This window comes from Panthera tigris, chromosome D2 (genome assembly GCF_018350195.1).
Source record: "Panthera tigris isolate Pti1 chromosome D2, P.tigris_Pti1_mat1.1, whole genome shotgun sequence".
Lineage (NCBI taxonomy): Eukaryota > Metazoa > Chordata > Mammalia > Carnivora > Felidae > Panthera > Panthera tigris.
The window spans coordinates 20,518,322-20,541,862 of NC_056670.1; the positions used below are offsets into that span (position 1 = coordinate 20,518,322).

General features: G+C 39.2%; 1 protein-coding gene across 3 annotated transcripts in view; it reads right to left on the reverse strand.

The window, feature by feature from the left end:
* FAM13C (family with sequence similarity 13 member C) overlaps window positions 1-23,541 on the reverse strand; it is a 171,481-nt gene that overhangs the window by 30,509 nt on the left and 117,431 nt on the right. For all 3 annotated transcript variants that reach the window (XM_007095805.3, XM_007095804.3, XM_007095803.3), the window contains 2 exons: window positions 5,105-5,315; window positions 3,878-4,016 (listed from right to left, as the gene is read on the reverse strand). In XM_007095805.3, coding sequence (XP_007095867.1) covers window positions 3,878-4,016; window positions 5,105-5,315 — 350 coding nt within the window. The remainder of the gene's footprint in view (window positions 1-3,877; window positions 4,017-5,104; window positions 5,316-23,541) is intronic.

The following is a 23,541-nucleotide window of genomic DNA, read 5'->3' on the forward strand; positions in this document are numbered from 1 at the left end:
GGTATATATATGCAATGTAATATTAATGGGCAATCAAAACAAATGAAATCTTGCCATTTGCAACAATGTGGATGGAACTAGAGTGTATTATGCTAAGCAAAATTAGTCAGAGAAAGACAAATACATGACTTCACTCATGTGGAATTTAAGATATAAAACAGATGAATATAAGGTAAGCGTAGCAAAAATAGTATAAAAACAGGGAGGGGGACAAGACATAAGAGACTCTTAAATACAAACTGAGAACAAACTGAGGGTTGCTGGAGGGGTTGTGGGTAGGGCGATGGGTTAAATGGGCAAGGGGCATTAAGGACGACACTTGGGATAAACATTGGTGGTTATATGAATCACTGGATTCTATTCCTGAAATCATTATTGCACTATATGCTAATTAACTTGGATATAAATTTAAAAAAAGATATGCCCCCTCCCCCCCAAAAAAAGAATTGCCAGGTGTATATATACAGTGGAATATTACTCAGCCATTAAAAAGAATGAAATCTTGCCATTTGCAATAACATGGATGGAGTTAGAATACGTTATGCTACACAAAATTAGAGAAAGACAAATACCATATGATTTCACTCATATGTGGAGTTTAAGAAACAAGACAAATGAACATAGGGGAAGGGGGGAAAAGAGGGAAGCAAACCACAAGAGACTCTTAACAATAGAGAACAAACTGTTAATGGAAGCTGTTGGGCTAAATTGATGATGGGGATTAAGGAGAGTACTTGTGATGACCACTGAGTGTTGTATTTAAGTGATGAATCACTAAAGCCTACACCTGCACCCAATTTTACTATATGTGTTAACTAATTAGAATTTAAATAAAAACTTGAAATAAAAAAATTGGCAGGTAATAAGTATTAACAGGCTCCGGTTATGGAGCTTATAGCTGTTATTCTACAGTCCCCAAAGTGAGGGCATCACAGATCCAATAACACTCCAGCTGCAAACAGAAAAAATCAGTTTCTCTCAAGATATCTAGAACTTTCAAAATGTGGACACTTACAAATCTTACTTCTATTCCTCCATTGCAAAACCTACTCATATTTATTCTACCATCCTAAGTCTGAGCTGATAGAACGCAACCACCTAAGGCAAGTTACAGGTCTTTTCTGGGCCTCAATTTCCTTATCTGTAAAATAAAGGCTTGTATTCATTATTTGTAGGGTGCCCTCCTGTGCTAAAAAGGTAAAAGACAGTAAGTAGCTTTGAGAAAGAAAAGTTTGTCTTGAAAAGCTGTCTGATTTTTTTTTCTATTGTGCAAAGCTAAAAATCACTCTTTACACCCCTCTTTTAGTGAATTTGAAGCCACTGTGGGAAACAGGTCAGAAAGAATGGGAGAGTGGGATATCATCCATTTTCACCTCCCTCCCCCAATCTTATTTTACTCACGGTGATGTGCCAATTGCCTTTGTACCAAGGTTTAGTGAGCCTTTAAATATTTCAAGATGTATGAGACATTATCCCCTGTTCTCTTTTATTCTGATAACAAGCTGTCTGGGCCCTCTGCCAAAGACCCAATATCTTTGTGCAGTTCTACATGAATATGATTTTTCTCTATGCCATGGTCACCATTAGGGAAGATAAATAAAACTAACATTGGCAATGAGGACACTTACCTTTCTATTGTTTCTTATATAATGAAAGAAAAAGTTCATCATTACAACACTGCAACACCAGCATGAAGACTGGTGTCTCTTGGACTGGAAAAGATAGATTGGGGGTTGTTATTATGAGTGGCCTGAACAGATGTTACTTGATAGGTCCCTATCTATCAACCAGGAGATATTTTTATGTCAAAGAAAACTCTCCCTCATTCTGTTATACAAGTAGAGATTCTGTCCTTTGTGTCCTTAATAGGTTCTTACAAACACGTAAATGGTAAAGAGTTAAAGAAAAAAATAAGATCATAATTCAAAAGTTTTCTAAATTTCAGTCCTAGACTATTAGTGATAGTAATGCTCCTTAGGGGGGAAAGAGGAGAATAGATAATCAAATCAGTTTGGAAATAAGAATTAGAATCCAAATCTGGAGTCTCTATTCCATTGGTCTGTGTCTGTTTTTGTGCCAATACCGTACTGTCTTGATGATCACAGCTTTTTAGTAGAGGCTAAAGTCTGGGACTGTGATGCCTCCCTCTTTGGTTTTCTTCTTCAATATTACCTTGGCTATTTGGGGTCTTTTGTGGTTCCATAAAATTTTAGGATTGCTTGTTCTAGCTTCGAGAAGAATGCTGGTTACAATTTTGATTGGGATTCCATGGAATGTGTAGATTGCTTTGGGTAGTATTGACATTTTAACAATATTTATTCTTCCATTGTATGGCCAACTAATCTTTGACAAAGCAGGAAAGAATATCCAACGGAAAAAAGGCAGTCTCTTTAACAAATGGTGCTGGGAGAACTGGACAGCAACCTGCAGAAGAATGAAACTAAACCACTTTCTTACATCATTCACAAAAATAAACCCAAAATGGATGAAGGAACTGAATGTGAGATAGGAAACTATCAAAGCCCTAGAGGAGAAAGCAGGAAAAAACCTCTCTGACCTCAGCCGCAGCAATTTCTTACTCAACACATCTCCAAAGGCAAAGGAATTAAAAGCAAAAATGAACTATTGGGACCTCATGAAGATAAAAAGCTTCTGCACAGCAAAGGAAACAATCAACAAAACTAAAAGGCAACCAATGAAATGGGAAAAGATATTTGCAAATGACATATCAGACAAAGGGATAGTATCCAAAATCTACAAAGAACTAACCAAACTCCACACCCCCCCAAAAAAATCCAGTGAAGAAATGGGCAGAAAACATGAACAGACACTTTTCTAAAGAAGACATTCAGATGGCCAACAGGTACATGAAAAGATGCCTCAATGTCACTCATCATCAGGGAAATAAAAATCAAAACCACACTGAGATACCACCTCACGCCAGAGTGGCTAAAATGAACAAATCGGGAGACTACAGATGCTGGTGAGGATGTGGAGAAATGGGAACCCTCTTGTACTGCTGGTGGGAATGCAAACTGGGGCAGCCGCTCTGGAAAACAGTGTGCAGGTTCCTCAAAAAATTAAAAACAGATCTACCCTATGACCCAGGAATAGCACTGCTAGGAATTTACCCAAGGAATACAGGAGTGCTGATGCATAGGGGCACTTGTACTCCAATGTTTATAGCAGCACTTTCAATAGGCAAATTATGGAAAGAGCCTAAATGTCCATCAAATGACGAATGGATAAAGAAGAAGTGGTTTATATATACAATGGAATACCACTTGGCAATGAGAAAGAATGAAATCTGGCCATTTGTAGCAATGTGGATGGAACTGGAGGGTATTTTGCTAAGTGAAATAATTCAGGCAGAGAAAGATACCATATATTTTCACTCATATGTGTCTCTTGAGAATATTAACAGAAGGCCATGGGGGAGGGGAAGGGGAAAAAAAGTTACAGAGAGTGAAGGAGGCAAACCATAACAGACCCTTAAATACTGAGAACAGACTGAGGGTTGATGGGGGTTGGCGGAGAGGGGAAAGTGGGTGATGGGCATTGAGGAGGGCACCTGTTGGAATGAGCACTGGGTGTTTTATAGAAACCAATTTGACAATAAATTATATTAAAGAATAAATAATAAAAAAGATTTAAAAAAGAGTTATAATCCATTACCAGAAAATATCTTTTTAGAGAGCAACTGACAGCCTGTGAGAATAGGACAGATCCAGGATAGGAACTCTATTTATGATAGATCCTGTGTTGGCAAATGAAAACAGCTGTCCCCTGGCACAGAGGTGTACCCAAAAAGGAAGGACAGAAAAGCCCACACACCTCAGACACAATCAACCCTTATTTCAAGCCACAGGGTCCTTACCCGGTATTTCTTTTCTTGTTCAAATTTTTCTTCAAATTTCCTAATTTTTCGCTTGAGGCTCTGGATGTGCTTGGTGAGCTGGGTAATGGTCTGTGGCTCCTTGCCATCACCACAGCCACACCGTGAAGAACTTCGTGGCCTGTAATGATTGCAGGGAGGGAGAGAATCATCAAAAACCATGGTCTTCCCATAAACATTGCTGCTGGTCTACAAACGAAGCTTCCTGGATTATCAGAGAGGATAGGCCATTTTTAATGAGTCTACCATTGTGGCATTTACTTATTAATAGAGATCACTGATCAAGGAATTCCATTATGGGACAATGCTATCAGGGAATTTAGTGCAGAAATGTCAGAATATTATTCTAGGAAGTGCATTTCCTAAAGTTTGGAAGAGGCCAATTTAAGACAAAAAGAAATAGCCTGCTGTGGAATTATCCAAACAGGTTGCACCTAATAACATTTTTAAAGAAGATATAGATAAATAGTTAATTTTCTTGACACAACAGAGCCTTGTGAATCTAATAAGAATGGACCCCCACCTCCAGAAAATGCATTGACCCTCTCACATAGCCCACAGTTTACAATAGCAATAATCCACTAACTCCCTCAAATCCATCAATAGACAGCCTGCAAGGTCAGATTTGGAAAATTCATTAATGACAGAAGAAGTTACTAAGGAGAAACTAGGATTCTCTGTACATATTTTCAGTCAAGGGACACTCATTTTAGTTTTGAATCCAAATTATTTGTAGATTTTTTTAAAAAAAGAATGCATAGTTTCACACTTTTTTGGGGGAGTGGAGGGCAGCTATTGTAAGCTGCTACTCTTGTGGAATCTAAGAAGAAATTGAGGTAGACAACTCCCAAGCACTGCCACAAGCTATCCCTTGAAGCCACTGTTGGGCATGCAAAGAATATTGAGCTTACCAAGGATACTCCTGATATTTGCATAGACATATTCTTACTTAGAACTCTGGTCATTTGACCAAAAATGTTCAAACATGTAAGCCCTGGGGTATTCCTGCATCTCATGACCATTTCCTCCTGAGATGGCAAGACCTGACACAGTATTCCCAAATAGAAAGTACACTGATTCTTGCCATTCATTGCTCAGGTCTTGAAGTTGTATTTGATAGGCATGTCTGCACTATTTCAGACACACACTTCATTATAGGTTATAAATGTATTTGAAAAAGTGGATGAAATGAAGATAAGGTTTTCTTACATCATAAATGGCTGAGTGCTGGGTGGAGAAGGGGCTGATTCAGGGTCTAAGTTGAATCTCTGGCTTTGGCTGAAGATGGAGCATCGTGGTGACAGCAGTGGGTTATCACCGTCAGTGATGTGATAGAGAAGCCTGCTAGTCCCAACAGACTGGAGGTCTTCTGGTGCACTGTCTGCTTCATTCTGCCCATCTTTGTGGGCTGGTGGAGGGTCTGAGGAAACAAGATAAATCATCAAGATTCAGAAATGACAGAGGCCTTGAGACTGTCATGTTCCTAAGTAAAGATCATAAACATTCGTTATAATGTCTGGCTTCTTTGTCATTTCTTCTTTCTGGGGATATGAAAGGTATGTTTATTCTCAGAGAAACTGGATAGAAAATATTACAAAGCCACTAACAAAAAAAATGGAAATACAAATTATTTTGGTATAAATTTAAAGTAATGATTCAGTAATGATTCCATTTTATGTAAAAAGCATACATTTATGTGTACAAGTAAGTGCACTAAAATACCAAAGAAGCTACTTAGCAACTACAAAGCATGGAAGAATTAGGAATGATTCTTTTTCTCCTCCAAAAATTTTTGTAGCATTTTATTTTTGACAAAAATTAAAAAAACAAGGACAAAACAGATTCCAAATCCTGTCTCCAGCTACGTCTGTGTCTGAATTCTATGATCACTCCCCTTTTATTTTTTTTAATGTTTATTTTTGAGAGAGAGAGAGAGAGAGAGAGAGAGCAAGCAGGAGGGGCAAAGAGAGAAGGAGACCCAGAATCCAAAGCAGGCTCCAGGCTCTGAGCTGTCAGAACAGAGACCAACACAGGGCTCAAACTGTTGAACTGTGAGATCATGACCTGAGCCAAAGTCCGATGCTTAACCTACTGAGCCACCCAGGGGCCCAGATCACTCTCCCTTTAAATGAACTCATTAACTTCCCACCTCAGGGCCAGTCCAGAGAGTGGGCACACCTGTGCTCTAGAGGAAGGGCAGATAAGTGAGGAATATGAAGACACTGAGTCAGAGTGGCCAGGTGAGACTCTCTACATCAGGGGCTCTAGACAGTTATTTGAGCAACAGCCAAAACAAACTCCTTCTCAATTTTGCCCAGCAAACAACTCAGGACAATTCAAGGCTTTCTTTTATTCTTACCCCAAATAAAGAGAAAAACAAATGCTTTCTGGGTGAATAAGCAGAATCTGAAAACACTGATAATCCACTTTTCCAAAATAAACATTTATCACAATTTGGTACCGGATGACTCTTAATCAGGTTTAGAATGGCTCATGTTCTCCAGAGCTTGAAATGCAATTTGCTTTGTGCAACATCAAAGGTCTGATCCCTTGTGTGCTTTCAATTGGCTTCTTCCCTGTTGGGTTTCAGACTGGGAGCCTGGATAATGCCTCCAATGTGCCTGTGAAGCTCACTAACAGCATTCTATCAGTGGCTGAGCTGGCCAGAAGTGCATGAGATGAGGGCTGGTGAAGAGGTGGGGCCAGATGAACACCAGTGCCCAGGTCTGAAAGACAAGGTGTGTCTGACAACTCACCACAGGCAACACCCTTGCTAAGAATAATTTACCCAGAAAACACAGTTTGGCAGGAGCCTTAAAGAGTAACAGGAGTAAGAGTTACTAATCAATAAATGTTATTAATCAACAACATATGCTAACAATCACCTTCAAAGCCCACCAGGAGGTATACAGGTGCTTACCAAATCCTTTCAATAAACCATTAGGACCCAAAAAGAAATGCATTTTATTCATATTACCTGTTTCTGGACAGAATATTTTGGTAATAATGACGGGGAAGAAGAGAATTTTTAGCAAGCACCTGGGACCAGTGTATTTTTGTTGAAATGGGAAAGGTCTGAGGCATTCAGCCCTTCAGCTCAGCTGTGGCCCTAGGGTCAAAATGAACATGAGTCTCTTGGTGCTGCTTTGTAATGCCAAATGGAGGCACTTGGGCTCCTAGCCATTTTACTGAAGTGGAGGCAAGAAGAGAGCTTAGCTTCTGAAACCCACAGGGTCCTATGATGGAACTTCATAAGATCACAGATCACTCTGAATGGCTCCTTTTGAATTGCATTACAATTAAATCCATAAACCTCCATTTATATGGTGTGTGCTTCTGTGGGCACTCATGTCATTTGCTGCCTACTTAACATACCAAACACCCTGCCCTAGATTTACCACTAGAGGAAGCAGAGAGCCACAAAGACCTAGAAGCACCAAGCTGAAAACCAACAAAAAGTCAAAAATTGGTAATTTGGTAGTGCTTCAGTTATATGTTCAAACTCATTATTTGAATTGAGAAGTGGCTTAATTAAATCAGATGGTGCATGTGTGTGGGCACTTGCACACACAGAATTATTGAGCTCCTTGCTCAGAAGAGGCCAGCACAGATTCTGAGGCAGCCATTGCTGCTATCATCCTGGGAATAGAGCCCAGGTCAGCTCTTACAGACCCTGCTCCCCAACAGGGAAAAGCTTACTGCGGTTTCTGATGCTTCTCAGTTGAGTATGTTACTTTGTCTTCCGAAGGACAGGGCTGCTTGCTATAGGGCCCCTCATGTGATGCAGTGTGATTTAAAGGAAGGGGCCTAGGAACCAGGAATTTTGGTGTGCTTATACTTTCTTGTGAAGTTCCAGGGACTTTCTGATCTCTCTCAGTGTCTTTGTTTGGCCCATCTTACAGAGCTGTGACAGGAAAGTAGAAAGAGGTTGCTGCACATTGTGCCTGGAGTTAACAGTATTGTGCCGTACACTTAAAAAGTTGTTAAGAGTATATATCTATGTCAAAAAAACAGATCTTCAGGTAAAAAAAAAGTGTAGATCTCGTGTTCTTACCACAATTTAAAAAACAAAACTATTTCTTCTTTTCTTTTCTAAAAGAAATCTTATTTTCTAAAATTTCTATAATGAATAAATCTTAATTTTATAGGAGGAAAAAACAATAAAAGTTAATATTTAAAAAAAGTTTGAAAGAAAATGAGCATTCCTGAGAATGTGAGAAACAACCCCAGGGATGCCACAACAGAGAGCAAAGATTATGAGTTGGAGCCTCAGGTCTCCCATTTGTTTAGAAAGACTTCAGAAATGTTGGGCCTTTTTAAACATAGATTTTTTTTTCACTTGTAAAATGGAGAGAATGATGGTACCTGCCTCACAAGACTAAGTGAGGATGAAGATGAAATGAAATAAAACTATATATTCTACAAAATTGTTGCCATATCCACATAAACATATGTTTACTCCCTGTCCCTCTCTCTCTCTCTGCACGCGTGCGCGCACACACACACACACACACACACACACACCAAACTTATGATGGTTCAATTTATGATTTTTTGATGTTACGATGGTGTGAAAGTGATAACATTCAGTAGAAACCATACTTTGAATTTTGAAATTGGATCTTCTCCTGGGATAGCTTTGTGTGGTACGATACTCTCTTGTGATGCTGGGCAGTGGCAGTGAGCCACAGCTCACAGTCAGCCATGCAGTCACAAGGGTAAACCACCAATACACTTAAAACCATTCTCTATACAGCCATTTTTGTTTCCACTTTTGGTACAGTGTTCAATAAATTACATGAGATATTCAACTTCATAAAATAGGCTTTATGTTAGATAATTTTGCTCAACTGTAGGCTAATGTAAGTGTTCTGAGAACCTATTCATGTAGGCTAGGCTAAGTTAGATTGCTTAGTAGTCTAGGTGTATTTCATGGATTTTTTTTAATGTTTTTTTTTATTTATTTCGAGAGAGAGACAGAAAGAACAGAGTATGGTGGCGGAGACAGAGGGAGAGAAAGAATCCCAAACAGGCTCTGCGTTGTCAGTGCAGAGCCCAACATGGGGCTCAAACTCACGAACCCTGAGATTATGACCCGAGACAAAATCCAGAGGCAGACATTTAACCTACTGAGACACCCAGGTGCCCCTCTGTGAATTTTTGATTTACAATATTTTCAGCTTACGGTGTGTTACCTGGATGCAACCCTATTATAAATCAAAGAAAATCTGAAGATCTGTATATAGATATAGAGTAGAATATGTACAAAAGGGTACATATTTTATATAAATTAATATATTTACTATGTATTTTAAATGGATAGATAAAATTTCAACCTATAATTGTTTTTATTTTTTAATTTTGGCTTCATCTTAAGTTATGGTGGTCAAGAAATAATGAATTTGATGTGCTAGTTACTATTTTTCTTACTAATACACATTAAAATAAATTTCTAGTAAAACTAACAATATTTGCCCATGGACCTTTGTCTAGCATATTTAGTGAAACACTGAGATAAGGCATAGAAGCTGCTAAACATAGTAACCATGAGAACCATCATTTTATAGTAATTATCATCATCAGAATAAGGAACTGAATATTATCTTCTCTTATTGAACATGAATTATAATCAGAATCCCTGTGGGGTTAATAAGGGAAATGAGAACCAATATACCCCTCAACATATAGTCCCTCCTATCAGTTCTTAGTTATAAATAAGAATAATCATATGTAATATTTCTGGAGTAACTCACTTATTTCTTCAAACCTGTAAGAGTTTTTACATGTATTTAATCTTCAAACAACCACATGAGGCTGATACTATTATGATCTCCATTTTAAATTCAGTATGCGGGGTGTTATAAACTATGTTAGTTCCAGGGAGGGTTTGACCAGTGTCCATGGTAGAAGACTCCACATCTCTGACCCTGGGAGCCAACGGATGTTTCCGGTGGCCCACGTATTGAGCAGTAAGGAACAAAGAAGAGAAATAATTATCATCAGTGTGTGAAGGCCAAGAGACCACTTCTGATCTTGCTGAAACCCCAGAGAGAAACAGATGTTGTATTATAGCTGTTTAATAAATCAGTCAGATTTAAAAATATATCTACTATGAATTTTTAAGCAATTAAAAATTCAAATAAATCTCTATCTGGAACCATTTGAGATGTACTGTTGAAATATAATTGAGTAGAGAGAGGGAAGATGGCGGCGTAGGTGGACGCTGGGCTCACCACGCATCCTGCTGATCACTTAGATTCCACCGACACCTGCCTAAATAACCCAGAAAACCACCAGAGGATTAGCAGAACGGAGTCTCTGGAGCCAAGCGCAGACCAGAGGCCCACAGAAGAGGGTAGGAAGGGCGGCGAGGTGGTGCGCGCTCCACAACTGGCGGGAGAGAGCTGGGGTGGAGGGGCGGCTCGCCGGCCAAGCAGAGCCCCCGAGTCTGGCTGGCATAAGCGGAGGGGCCTGACGGACTGTGTTCGGACAGCAAGCACAACTTAGTGTCTGGGAGGTCATAAGTTAACAGCTCTGCTCAGAAAGCGGGAAGTCTGGAGGACAAAGGGAGGGAGAGCTGCTGAGCCCCCGGACGGCAGAGCTCAGTTTGGTGGGGAACAACGGTGCTTGCCAGCGCCATCTCCCCCGCCCATCCCCCGGCCAAAATCCCAAAGGGAACGAGTTCCTGCCAGGGAACTTGCTCCCTCTGCGCAAACACCCAACTCTGTGCTTCTGCGGAGCCAAACCTCCGGCAGCGGATCTGACTCCCTCCCGCTGCCACAGGGCCCCTCCTGAAGTGGATCACCTAAGGAGAAGTGAGCTAAGCCTGCCCCTCCTGCCCCCGTGCACCTTGCCTACCCACCCCAGCTAATAAGCCAGATCCCCAGCACCACAAGCCTGGCAGTGTGCAAGTAGCCCAGACGGGCCACGCCACCCCACAGTGAATCCCGCCCCTAGGAGAGGGGAAGAGAAGGCACACACCAGTCTGACTGTGGCCCCAGCGGTGGGCTGCGGGCAGACATCGGGTCGGACTGCGGCCCCGCCCACCAACTCCAGTTATACACCACAGCACAGGGGAAGTGCCCTGCAGGTCCTCACCACTCCAGGGACTATCCAAAATGACCAAACGGAAGAATTCCCCTCAGAAGAATCTCCAGGAAATAACAACAGCTAATGAACTGATCAAAAAGGATTTAAATAATATAACAGAAAGTGAATTTAGAATAATAGTCATAAAATTAATCGCTGGGCTTGAAAACAGTATACAGGACAGCAGAGAATCTCTTGCTACAGAGATCAAGGGACTAAGGAACAGCCACAAGGAGCTGAAAAGCGCTTTAAAAGAAATGCAAAATAAAATGGAAATGACGACAGCTCGGATTGAAGAGGCAGAGGAGAGAATAGGTGAACTAGAAGATAAAGTTATGGAAAAAGAGGAAGCTGAGAGAAAGATAAAAAAAATCTAGGAGTATGAGGGGAAAATTAGAGAACTAAGTGATACACTAAAAAGAAATAATATACGCATAATTGGTATCCCAGAGGAGGAAGAGAGAGGGAAAGGTGCTGAAGGGGTACTTGAACAAATTATAGCTGAGAACTTCCCTGAACTGGGGAAGGAAAAAGGCATTGAAATCCAAGAGGCACAGAGAACTCCCTTCAGACGTAACTTGAATCGATTTTCTGCACGACATATCATAGTGAAACTGGCAAAATACAAGGATAAAGAGAAAATTCTGAAAGCAGCGAAGGATAAACATGCCCTCACATACAAAGGGAGACCTATAAGACTCGTGACTGATCTCTCTTTGAAACTTGGCAGGCCAGAAAGGATTGGCACGATATCTTCAGTGTGCTAAACAGAAAAAATATGCAGCCGAGAATCCTTTATCCAGCAAGTCTGTCATTTAGAATAGAAGGAGAGATAAAGGTCTTCCCAAACAAACAAAAACTGAAGGAATTGTCACCACTAAACCAGCCCTACAAGAGATCCTAAGGGGGATCCTGTGAGACAAAGTACCAGAGACATCACTACAAGCATAAAACATACAGACATCACAATGACTCTAAACCCATATCTTTCTATAATAACACTGAATGTAAATGGATTAAATGCGCCAACCAAAAGGCATAGGGCATCAGAATGGATAAAAAAACAAGACCCATCTATTTGCTGTCTACAAGAGACTCATTTTAGATCTGAGGACACCTTTAGATTGAAAGTGAGGGGATGGAGAACTATTTATCATGCTACTGGAAGCCAAAAGAAAGCTGGAGTAGCCATACTTATATCAGACAAACTAGCCTTTCAATTAAGGGCTGTAACAAGAGATGAAGAAGGGCATTATATAATAATTACAGGGTCTATCTATCAGGAAAGGCTAACAATTATAAATGTCTATGCGCCGAATACTGGAGCCCCCAAATATATAAAACAATTACTCATAAACATAAGCAACCTTATTGATAAGAATGTGGTAATTGCAGGGGACTTTAACACCCCACTTACAGAAATGGATAGATCATCTAGACACACGGTCAATAAAGAAACAAGGGCCCTGAATGACACATTGGATCAGATGGACTTGACAGATATATTTAGAACTCTGCATCCCAAAGCAACACAATATACTTTCTTCTCGAGTGCACATGGAACATTCTCCAAGATAGATCATATACTGGGTCACAAAACAGCCCTTCATAAGTTCACAAGAATTGAAATTATACCATGCATACTTTCAGAACACAATGCTATGAAGCTTGAAATCAACCACAGGAAAAAGTCTGGAAAACCTCCAAAAGCATGGAGCTTAAAGAACACCCTGCTAACAAATGAGTGGGTCAACCAGGCAATTAGAGAAGAAATTAACAAATATATGGAAACAAACGAAAATGAAAATACAACAATCCAAACGCTTTGGGACACAGCGAAGGCAGTCCTGAGAGGAAAATACATTGCAATCCAGGCCTATCTCAAGAAACAAGAAAAATCCCAAATACAAAATCTAACAGCACACCTCAAGGAAATAGAAGCAGAACAGCAAAGGCAGCCTAAACCCAGCAGAAGAAGAGAAATAATAAAGATCAGAGCAGAAATAAACAATATAGAATCTAAAAAAACTGTAGAGCAGATCAACGAAACCAAGAGTTGGTTTTTTGAAAAAATAAACAAAATTGACAAACCTCTAGCCAGGCTTCTCAAAAAGAAAAGGGAGATGACCCAAATAGATAAAATCATGAATGAAATGGAATTATTACAACCAATCCCTCAGAGATACAAGCAATTATCAGGGAATACTATGAAAAATTATATGCCAACAAACTGGACAACCTGGAAGAAAAGGACAAATTCCTAAGCTCCCACACTCTTCCAAAACTCAATCAGGAGGAAATAGAAAGCTTGAACAGACCCATAACCAGCGAAGAAATTGAATCGGTTATCAAAAATCTCCCAACAAATAAGAGTCCAGGACCAGATGGCTTCCCAGGGGAGTTCTACCAGATGTTGAAAGCAGAGATAATACCTATCCTTCTCAAGCTATTCCAAGAAATAGAAAGGGAAGGAAAACTTCCAGACTCATTCTATGAAGCCAGTATTACTTTGATTCCTAAACCAGGCAGAGACCCAGTAAAAAAAGAGAACTACAGGCCAATATCCCTGATGAATATGGATGCAAAAATTCTCAATAAGATACTAGCAAATCGAATTCAACAGCATATAAAAAGAATTATTCACCATGATCAAGTGGGATTCATTCGTGGGATGCAGGGCTGGTTCAACATTCGCAAATCAATCAACGTGATACATCACATTAACAAAAAAAAAAAAAGAGAAGAACCATATGATCCTGTCAATCGATGCAGAAAAGGCCTTTGACAAAATTCAGCACCCTTTTTTAATAAAAACGCTTGAGAAACTCGGGATAGAAAGAACATACTTAAAGATCATAAAAGCCATTTATGAAAAGCCCACAGCTAACATCATCCTCAACAGGGAAAAACTGAGAGCTTTTTCCCTGAGATCAGGAACACGACAAGGATGCCCACTCTCACCGCTGTTGTTTAACATAGTGCTGGAAGTTCTAGCATCAGCAATCAGACAACAAAAGGAAATCAAAGGCATCAAAATTGGCAAAGATGAAGTCAAGCTTTCGCTTTTTGCAGATGACATGATATTATACATGGAAAATCCAATAGACTCCACCAAAAGTCTGCTAGAACTGATACATGAATTCAGCAAAGTTGCAGGATACAAAACCAATGTACAGAAATCAGTTACATTCTTATACACTAACAATGAAGGAACAGAAAGACAAATAAAGAAACTGATCCCATTCACAATTGCACCAAGAAGCATAAAATACCTAGGAATAAATCTAACCAAAGATGTAAAAGATCTGTATGCTGAAAACTATAGAAAGCTTATGAAGGTAATTGAAGAAGATATAAATAAATGGAAAGACATTCCCTGCTCATGGATTGGAAGAATAAATATTGTCAAAAAGTCAATACTACCCAAAGCTATCTACACATTCAATGCAATCCCAATCAAAATTGCACCAGCATTCTTCTCAAAACTAGAACAAGCAATCCTAAAATTCATATGGAACCACAAAAGGCCCCAAATAGCCAAAGTAATTTTGAAGAAGAAGACCAAAGCAGTAGGCATCACAATCCCAGACTTTAGCCTCTACTACAAAGCTGTCATCATCAAGACAGCATGGTATTGGCACAAAAACGGACACATAGACCAATGGAATAGAATAGAAACCCCAGAACTAGACCCACAAACGTATGGCCAACTCATCTTTGACAAAGCAGGAAAGAACATCCAATGGAAAAAAGACAGTCTCTTTAACAAATGGTGCTGGGAGAACTGGACAGCAACATGCAGAAGGTTGCAACTAGACCACTTTCTCACGCCATTCACAAAAATAAACTCAAAATGGATAAAGGACCTGAATGTGAGACAGGAAACCATCAAAACACTAGAGGAGAAAGCAGGAAAAGACCTCTCTGACCTGAGCCGTAGCTATCTCTTACTCGACACATCCCCAAAGGCAAGGGAATTAAAAGCAAAAGTGAATTACTGGGACCTTGTAAAAAGCTTCTGCACAGCAAAGGAAACAACCAAAAAACTAAAAGGCAACCAACGGAATGGGAAAAGATAATTTCAAATGACATATCGGACAAAGGGCTAGTATCCAAAATCTATAAAGAGCTCACCAAACTCCACACCTGAAAAACAAATAACCCAGTGAAGAAATGGGTACAAAACATGAATAGACACTTGTCTAAAGAAGACATCCAGATGGCCAACAGTCACATGAAAAGATGTTCAACGTCGGTCCTTATCAGGGAAATACAAATCAAAACCACACTCAGATATCACCTCACGCCAGTCAGAGTGTCCAAAATGAGCAAGTCAGGAGACTATAGATGCTGGCGAGGATGTGGAGAAACGGGAACCCTCTTGCACTGTTGGTGGGAATGAATGCAAATTGGTGCAGCCGCTCTGGAAAGCAGTGTGGAGGTTCCTCAGGAAATTAAAAATAGACCCACCCTATGACCCAGCAATAGCACTGCTAGGAATTTATCCAAGGGATACAGGAGTACTGACGCATAGGGGCACTTGTACCCCAATGTTTATAGCAGCACTCTCAACAATAGCCAAATTATGGAAAGAGCCTAAATGTCCATCAACTGATGAATGGATAAAGAAATTGTGGTTTATATACACAATGGAATACTATGTGGCAATGAGAAAGAATGAAATATGGCCTTTTGTAGCAACGTGGATGGAACTGGAGAGTGTGATGCTAAGTGAAATAAGCCATACAGAGAAAGACAGATACCATATGGTTTCACTCTTATGTGGATCCTGAGAAACTTAACAGAAACCCATGGGGGAGGGGAAGGAAAAAAAAAGAGGTTAGAGTGGGAGAGAGCCAAAGCATAAGAGACTGTTAAAAACTGAGAACAAACTGAGGTTGATGGGGGGTGGGAGGGAGGGGAGGGTGGGTGATGGGTATTGAGGAGGGCACCTTTTGGGATGAGCACTGGGTGTTGTATGGAAACCAATTTGACAATAAATTTCATATATTAAAAAAAAAGAAATATAATTGAGTAATAAATTAGCCATAGTCTTGTGGATTTGTTAATTTGCACTCTTGGGTTTAGCCTTCATGGTGGGCTTTTATAGGTAGCATTGAGGTATATTCCAAAATGCCAAATGTCAGCCTTTATTGGTTTTAAAAGCTAGATAAGCCAAAAGTATGTCCATAATTCTAACAAGGTACAAGCATTAGAGTTCTCAGCCAGCCTCTCCAAAACAACTGAAGGATACACAGTGGGTTCAGTTTTAGGTATGTTGAATTTTAGCACCTGAAGGCACTTAGCAGGTTAGCTATGGGGTTACAACAGAAAGTACATGGGTAATCTTGAAGTCATCCCAGTAACTAAATCTGGGGACACAGGTGAGATTGCTTGCTCAGAGACTACCTACCAAGAGGTGAGCAGCAGTATCTCCAAGGCTAGATTGGGTGGGGGTAAGCATAAGGAGAGATGGAAGAGAGATTCCTCATTGGTAATGCTGGCTGAGTCACCAAATGGGGTGTGGGTGGCACAGAGTGCCAGTCTGTGGACAACCACCAGAAACATCAGTGAGGTAGAAGGGTGTGAAATTTGTCACTGTGAAAGCAGGGCTGGGCCTTATGGAAGGCACTCTGCAGTTCTAAGAGCCACTTTGCCATCATGGTTAAAAGCACAGGATTTTAAAAAAAGCACAGAGGTTAAAAATGTTTGTTAATATTTTATTATTTATTTTTGAGAGAGGCAGAGCATGAGTAGGGGAGGGGCAAAGAGAGAGGGAAACACAGAACTGAAGCAGCTCCAGGCTCTGAGCTCTCAGCACAGAGCCCAATATGGGGCAGAACTCACAAACCGCGAGATCATAACCTGAGCTGAAGTCGGTTCATGACTGGAGCTGAAGTTGGACGCTTAACCGACTGAGCCACCTGGGCGCCCCTCACAGAGGATTTTTCATAAGCTCAGAAACACCTAGATTGTTGCCCCAGTTTTGTCATGTATGTGACCTGGGACACATTATTCACTCTTTACATTCCCAGTTTTCCCATCTATATAATGGGAATTCATTCATTCAGCAAATGTTTATTAGCCATCTACTGCATGCCAGAGCCCTGTTTCAGGGAAGGATGACAAAACAGTATCTACCTCATAAATTGTTGGAGAATTGAAAAGAAGACAAGGAATCTCAAGTGCTTAAGACAGTGCCCCAGGGGAGGGGATATAACCCATCAATAAATGTTACTTGCTGTTGTTTTGTATTTATGGTGGTATCTTTTACGTAGTTAAGAAACTTGGTAGAAGAGTTGGCTGGGGGAAAGGAAGATAAATTCAGTTCTAGATACCCTGAGTTAACAGGCAGTTTTGGCCATCCAGTGCCGGTGCCCAGGAGGCCCTGGATATGTGTAGGTATGGAGCTCAGGAGACAGAGTCCAGCTGGGTTTGATCTCAGCATGTACTTCCCCAAATCTGTCATCTGCAGGAGGAGGCAGAGCCGTCTGCCTCATTTTCATTTTGAAGGAGTCAATGTACTGATTACAATTAAAATGAATGGCTAATAGGTGAGGGCATTGGGTTAGCTGAATAATGAAAAATCCCAAATTTCTCCCTAAAACCCAGAAAACTACATGGATCAAGAAGCCTCAGCTCAGATCTAAACATTTTCCTTTCATCTGCATTTTTAAATACTATCTTCTAATTAAACTTCCATCAGTAAATACAGAACCACGTTTTAGGTTTTTGAGTAGTTTTGTTTTTCTTTTTGGTATTTTTTTTTTACTGCATGATTATTGTAAGGTCAAGTACATTTTTTAAGTAAGCTCTACACCCAATGTGGGGCTTGAACTCATGACCTTGAAATCAAGAGTTGCATGCTCTACTGACTGAGCCAGCCAGGCACCCTTGTGAATAGTTCTTAAGTTAAATTTAACTTCATACCTCTTGTTTCCTAGAAAATTATAAGAGGACAATTTCAGAATATTTTTTTCTTGAGTTGTGATTATATCTAACATAAGCAATACTTTTACCAAGGAAACATAACATATATAAATCATAGAAATACCCAAATACATAAATCTTCAGGGTATATTGTCACTGATTATTTTACAAGTCCAATCATAACTTATATGCAGTTTCATAATAGACAATAAGGAAGATGTGATATATACAATGGAATATTACTCAGCAATCAAAAAGAATGAAATCTTGCCATTTTCAATGACATGGATGGAACTACAGTGTATGTACTATGCTAAGTGAAATAAGTCAGAAAAAGACAAATATCATATGAATTCATTTATATGTGCAATTTAAGAAACAAAACAGATGAATATAGGGGAAGGGAAGGAAAAATAAGATAGAAACAGAGAGGGAGACAATCCTTAAGAGACTCTTAAATACCAAGAACAAACTGAGGGTTGCTGGAGGGATATTGGGTGTGGGCATGAGCTAAGTGAGTGATGGGTATTGAGGAGGGCACTTGTTGGGATGAGCACTCGGTGTTATATATAAGTGATAAATCACTAAATTCTACTCCCGAAATCATTACTACACTATATATTAACTAACTTGGATTTAAATTTTTAAAAAGCCTTGGAATGACATAAAATAAAATAAAATAAAATAAAATAAAATAGTTCTTTTCTAGTATTTTTATGGTCTCAATGGTAAGAATAAGGAATAAATGACTTCTAGTTAGAAAAAAAACAAAACAAAACAAAACAGTATCCACAAAGGCTCAACCAAAGGAATCACATTGCCATTTGGCTAACATGTTGTTTATCCTATATACTATTATGCTAACCTTTTAGTATCATTTGGGGAAAAGAAAACAGTTTGAAATCACCCAAATTTTCAGAATAATAATGTTCAATAAATTTAAGTGTCCAGACAAAATTAAGTATCTTAAATACATTTTAATTCCATACCATAACTAGCTTAGCAAAATAAGGTCACAAAGTAAAAGAAAAGAGGCAGTAAAGACAACTAGAATGAATAGAGACAGAGGAAGACAAAGTGGCAAGGTCATGGCTGAGAAAGAGAAGCAGCCAGAAAGCTGTGGGAAAAAAAAAGAAGAATAGAAACAAAGTGATAGCATGGTGGTGGGGATGGGTGAGAAGGAAGGAGAGGCAAGTGACAAAGGTTGAGTTTATACCCAGGAAACATGGAGTGAACATAAGCTTCTAGTCCATGAAAGACTGAGGTCTTCAGACATTAATGACTTCTAACCTAAATCAAAGTAAATTCTACCCATGGGCTATAGTAACATGACCTATGCTGAGGACAGATGTGAGATCTCCAGATCCTGTCACAATGAGAAAGGGAAGAAATCCATTTTTTGCATTGTTTTAGAGTAGAACATTTGAAGTGGGAATAATTAATATTTTTGGAGGCAGTTTCTACACAGGACCAAACCAAATGTCCAACTTGGTAAGGAAAGAAGCAAATCTTCTAGACAAATCTACCAGGTGGCTAAATGAAGCTTTGTACCTTATTCTCTGATTATCCAAGACTTATTCTTTTGCCGATATGCATACTACCAAAGAACAGTTGAGAAATTAACAAGGGAAATGGCCAAGGCCAATGAACAACTTTTTCCCTCCCCGTGTCACAAAAGTGGAGCCAAATGCTCAGATTACAGAGCTCTGCTTAAACTGTGGAACCAGGGAAAGAGCAAGCATCTATCACTATCCACAATAATGTCCAAGATTTGGAAGCACCCTCTTGATATATAGAGAAAGCTGGATACTGTGTTCTGGTTATTTTTCAGGCTAAAAGACTCTCCAGGTCCTCTAGTCAACTCCTGCACAATTGACCGCCTCAGTGGTACAGTGGAAAAAAATTCTATTAAGATAACAAGCAATCTTTGTAAGCATTCACATTCATAAGCAGATGTACTTTGCAAAGCAGAAGGAAAATTGAATATACAAAGCAAACAGGAAGGCTATCAAAGGAAATTCTAATCTTCAACTGGGGTCTGTATCTTTATGAGCCTCATCCAATGTTAGTTAGGAAAATTTGGTCAGAGAAGTTAGTCCCAAAGCTCCACATAGAGCCATAAAAAAGTATGATCCTCATGGAACTGGAAGAGACAGTAAAGGTTGTTCACGCTGAGCTTGGGGATGGTAGGGTTGGGGCATCCAGAACAGTGTTAGACACCAAGTATCTGGGCATGATATATGGGTAACTATGTGAAAGAGAAAGGGGGTATATGAAAACTCTCTGTACTGTCTGCTCAATTTTCTATAAACCTAACACTTCTTAAAAAATTAATTTAAAAAAACACGACTATAAATCTACAAGTTAAAAGCCTGGACTCTTGAGTCAGAGCCCCAAACTTGGTCTGACACTATACTTGATCTTAGCCAAAAGTCTGAGATGCCACTTGCACACAATTATTATGTCCTTGGCCAGGTAAGGCTCTTCTAAGTCAGAGTCCTCATTTATAAAGAGTTATAGCAAGGACAAATGTTACCACAGTCCTTGACCTGCCTTAAAAACTGAATTTAAAAATCTTGTTAAAAATAATCACCTAGCAGTTTAGGCTGTAGGACTGTTTTTTTTTTCCCTTTCCCTATAAAGCAGTTACAGAAACAGACTCAGAGAATATACTGTCATCTATGAATTTTGAAATCATTAAAAAAAAACTTTGTTTGGAAAACAAGGGGCTAATGTGAAGCCCCCTATTTCAGACACTATGAAGATGGTAATAAAAGTACCAGGGAAAAATCATTAACAGTAAAGATAATTTCCAGCCAAGTTATGTCATAGGTTTAGCACAGGATAGGTTTATGGTAACAAATGTAGTTTCAACTTTAATAGGAGGTAATTATTCAACCATCAGCTCTGTAGATTATTGCTGTTATAAATACTTTTTGCTGAAGAGAATTAGCGTAATGTCAATCATATGCAATGTTCTAGAGGGAACCTAGGAAATGAACAGTACTAATGGCATTTCAACACCTTGAAAGTAGCTAGAATTATGAGAGTAGATAAAGACAAGGGTAAACATTATCAATTGGAAAAAAGGCAACATAAGCTCTGATGACAGCAAGAATTCCCAGGTTTTTAAAAAATTATAGCTGACATTTATTGACCATTTACTAAGAGGGATGTGCTAAGTGCCTCATATGTATTATGCTACAATAGTTTCACAATAATCTAAGAAGTAAATACTATTCTTTTTTCCCATATTAAAGAAAAGGAAGCTGATGCATAGAGAGAACAAATCACTTGTCCAAGATCACCCAACCTGCTCATCAAGTTCTGCAAAGAATTATGTTTCCGAACAAGGTAGAGCCAATGAATATAATTTATTTGGGCTTTCAAGAAGTGCATGGCATGGTTTTTAAATGAGAAATTGTTTAAAAACAAAACCAAATGGTGATTGAGCTAAATGTTTTGCAGTGGATTACAAAATCCACTTAACAATATGCACCAAAGAACAGAGATGAATTAGTATCTTTATGATGGAAATATCAGTACTAATCCTTGCAAATGGATCCTGGGTTAACCTTATTTTACATTTCAAAAATGACATAGAAGAGATAGTAGCATTGCGAGTCTGAATTTGCAGATGATATTGATATTTTTCAAAGAATAAAATGCTAAGCTACTACAAAAGCAGCTCGCAAAGCATGAGGAAGCTCAACAGTGACAGACGACCTTCAATGTGGGCCAGTAGGCAATGCAGCTGGAGAAAACTAATCCATGTACTCTTAATAATAAGCACTAAACTATTAGTTTGGTAGGGAATGGAATTTTGGGAGCTCTAATGGAATACAGTTCTATGACAAAAAGGCCAAGAAAAGAACATGCATCTCTAGGAAGAGTTTCGAAAACAATATAACAAGCATAATATTTTGTAATTAATAAAACACCCCCATGCCCATATTTTTTAGATATTAATTCATTTTTTGTTGAGATCATTGTAGCTTCACATGTAGTTACAAGAAATAATAGAAGGATCCCTTGTCCATGTTGCCAATTTCCCCTAATGGTATCATATCTACAAATAAAATTCTATTTGACTCCATCTGGAATACATTATGCAGGTCAGGTAAATGCATATTAAGAAAGGTACAGGGTTCTAGAGATGGTTTAGATCATAGGACCTGAAATAAATATGTGAAGAGGGGTTATAACAGGTTATTCAACTATAAATCTAGGTCCCTTCAGGTTGACAAAACAAACTCAGGAGTGGATAAAGAAAATATGACTTTCATAACACATTAATAGAGTATATAGGTTGGCTATGGGCTTAATTTCAAATTCTAGAATATTAGAACCATGGGGACTTAATATTTAGACTGGATAGCTAATAGTATAGTGTGAAGCACTAAACTATGGAGTCTGACTGGGAAACCCTCCCTTCCTCCCATTTCCTCCCAACCTCTACCACTCAGTAGCTGTGGGACCTTCAGCAAGTTACACTAACTCTCCAAGCTTATTTCCTCATCTTCCATCTGGGGATAATAATGGCACCTACCTCATTCAGGACTGTGAACATAAAACAGGGAAACCCATGTAACAATGTCTGACACAAATGAAAATGTCATTGTTAGTGCTGTTAATAATACTGATGGCATGCATTTAAAAGCTTTTAAAAGGGTGTTTCTAAATCTTGGCACTATTGACATCTTGGACCAGATAATTCTTTATTGGGGTGGTGGGGTGGACATTGGGGGTTCCTTACATTGCAGGATGTTCAGAAGCATCCTTGGCCTCTACTCATTAAATGTGGCACTCACCTTCAAGCTGCGATACTGAAAATGTCCCTAGATAATGCCAAATATCCCCAAGGTAGGGAGAGAGGAAGGTAGAGAGATGAAAAAAAAAAAAAAAATCAACCCTGACTGAAAACCACTACTTTAAAGAAACTGAAAAGATGAAGTACTACTTTCTACAGTGGTAGCCATTTCTTAATGTTAAAGCAACAGGTGGTACATACTGAAAATATAAAAAGGTTCAGGAAGGACTTAGAAATAATACATATACATACACATTGACCCATAATAAACAAAGTTTCTAAAGAATATTTGGAATTCTGTGCACTTACAAGGTTGAAGTAATGGACCCCCTCTTACCAACTTTCAAACAGTGTCTGGACTACTGCCAGATAGGATGAAACACCAAGTTATGTAGATGCCCCACCTAGTGGGATACTTGAGATGTCCCCTTTTCCAGAAGGCCAATTATAAACTCCACCTGCAGCAAGAACGCATTGCATGGTACTCTCTAGAGAAGCTCTGGAGTACTGTGCTCTAGAAAGTGTTCCTAAATCTACCTGCCCCTCAGAATTATGAGGGGGAGATTTTCAAACATGGAGATTTTTCAGGCTTCAACCTACATTTAAATTTTTCCTTTTAAGATAGAGAGCTCAGACATCTGGAAGTGTAATAATCACTCCCAAGTAATTGGGAACTTCTGGTCAAGTGGACAGTGTCTTGAAATGTGAGAGAGAAGGCCAGGTCCTCTTTAACTCTGCCCCATCCTAACTTCAACATCAGGAAAAGACCTACAAACCATGAAGAATTCTTTATGGGAATAATTATAGCCTGTATTAG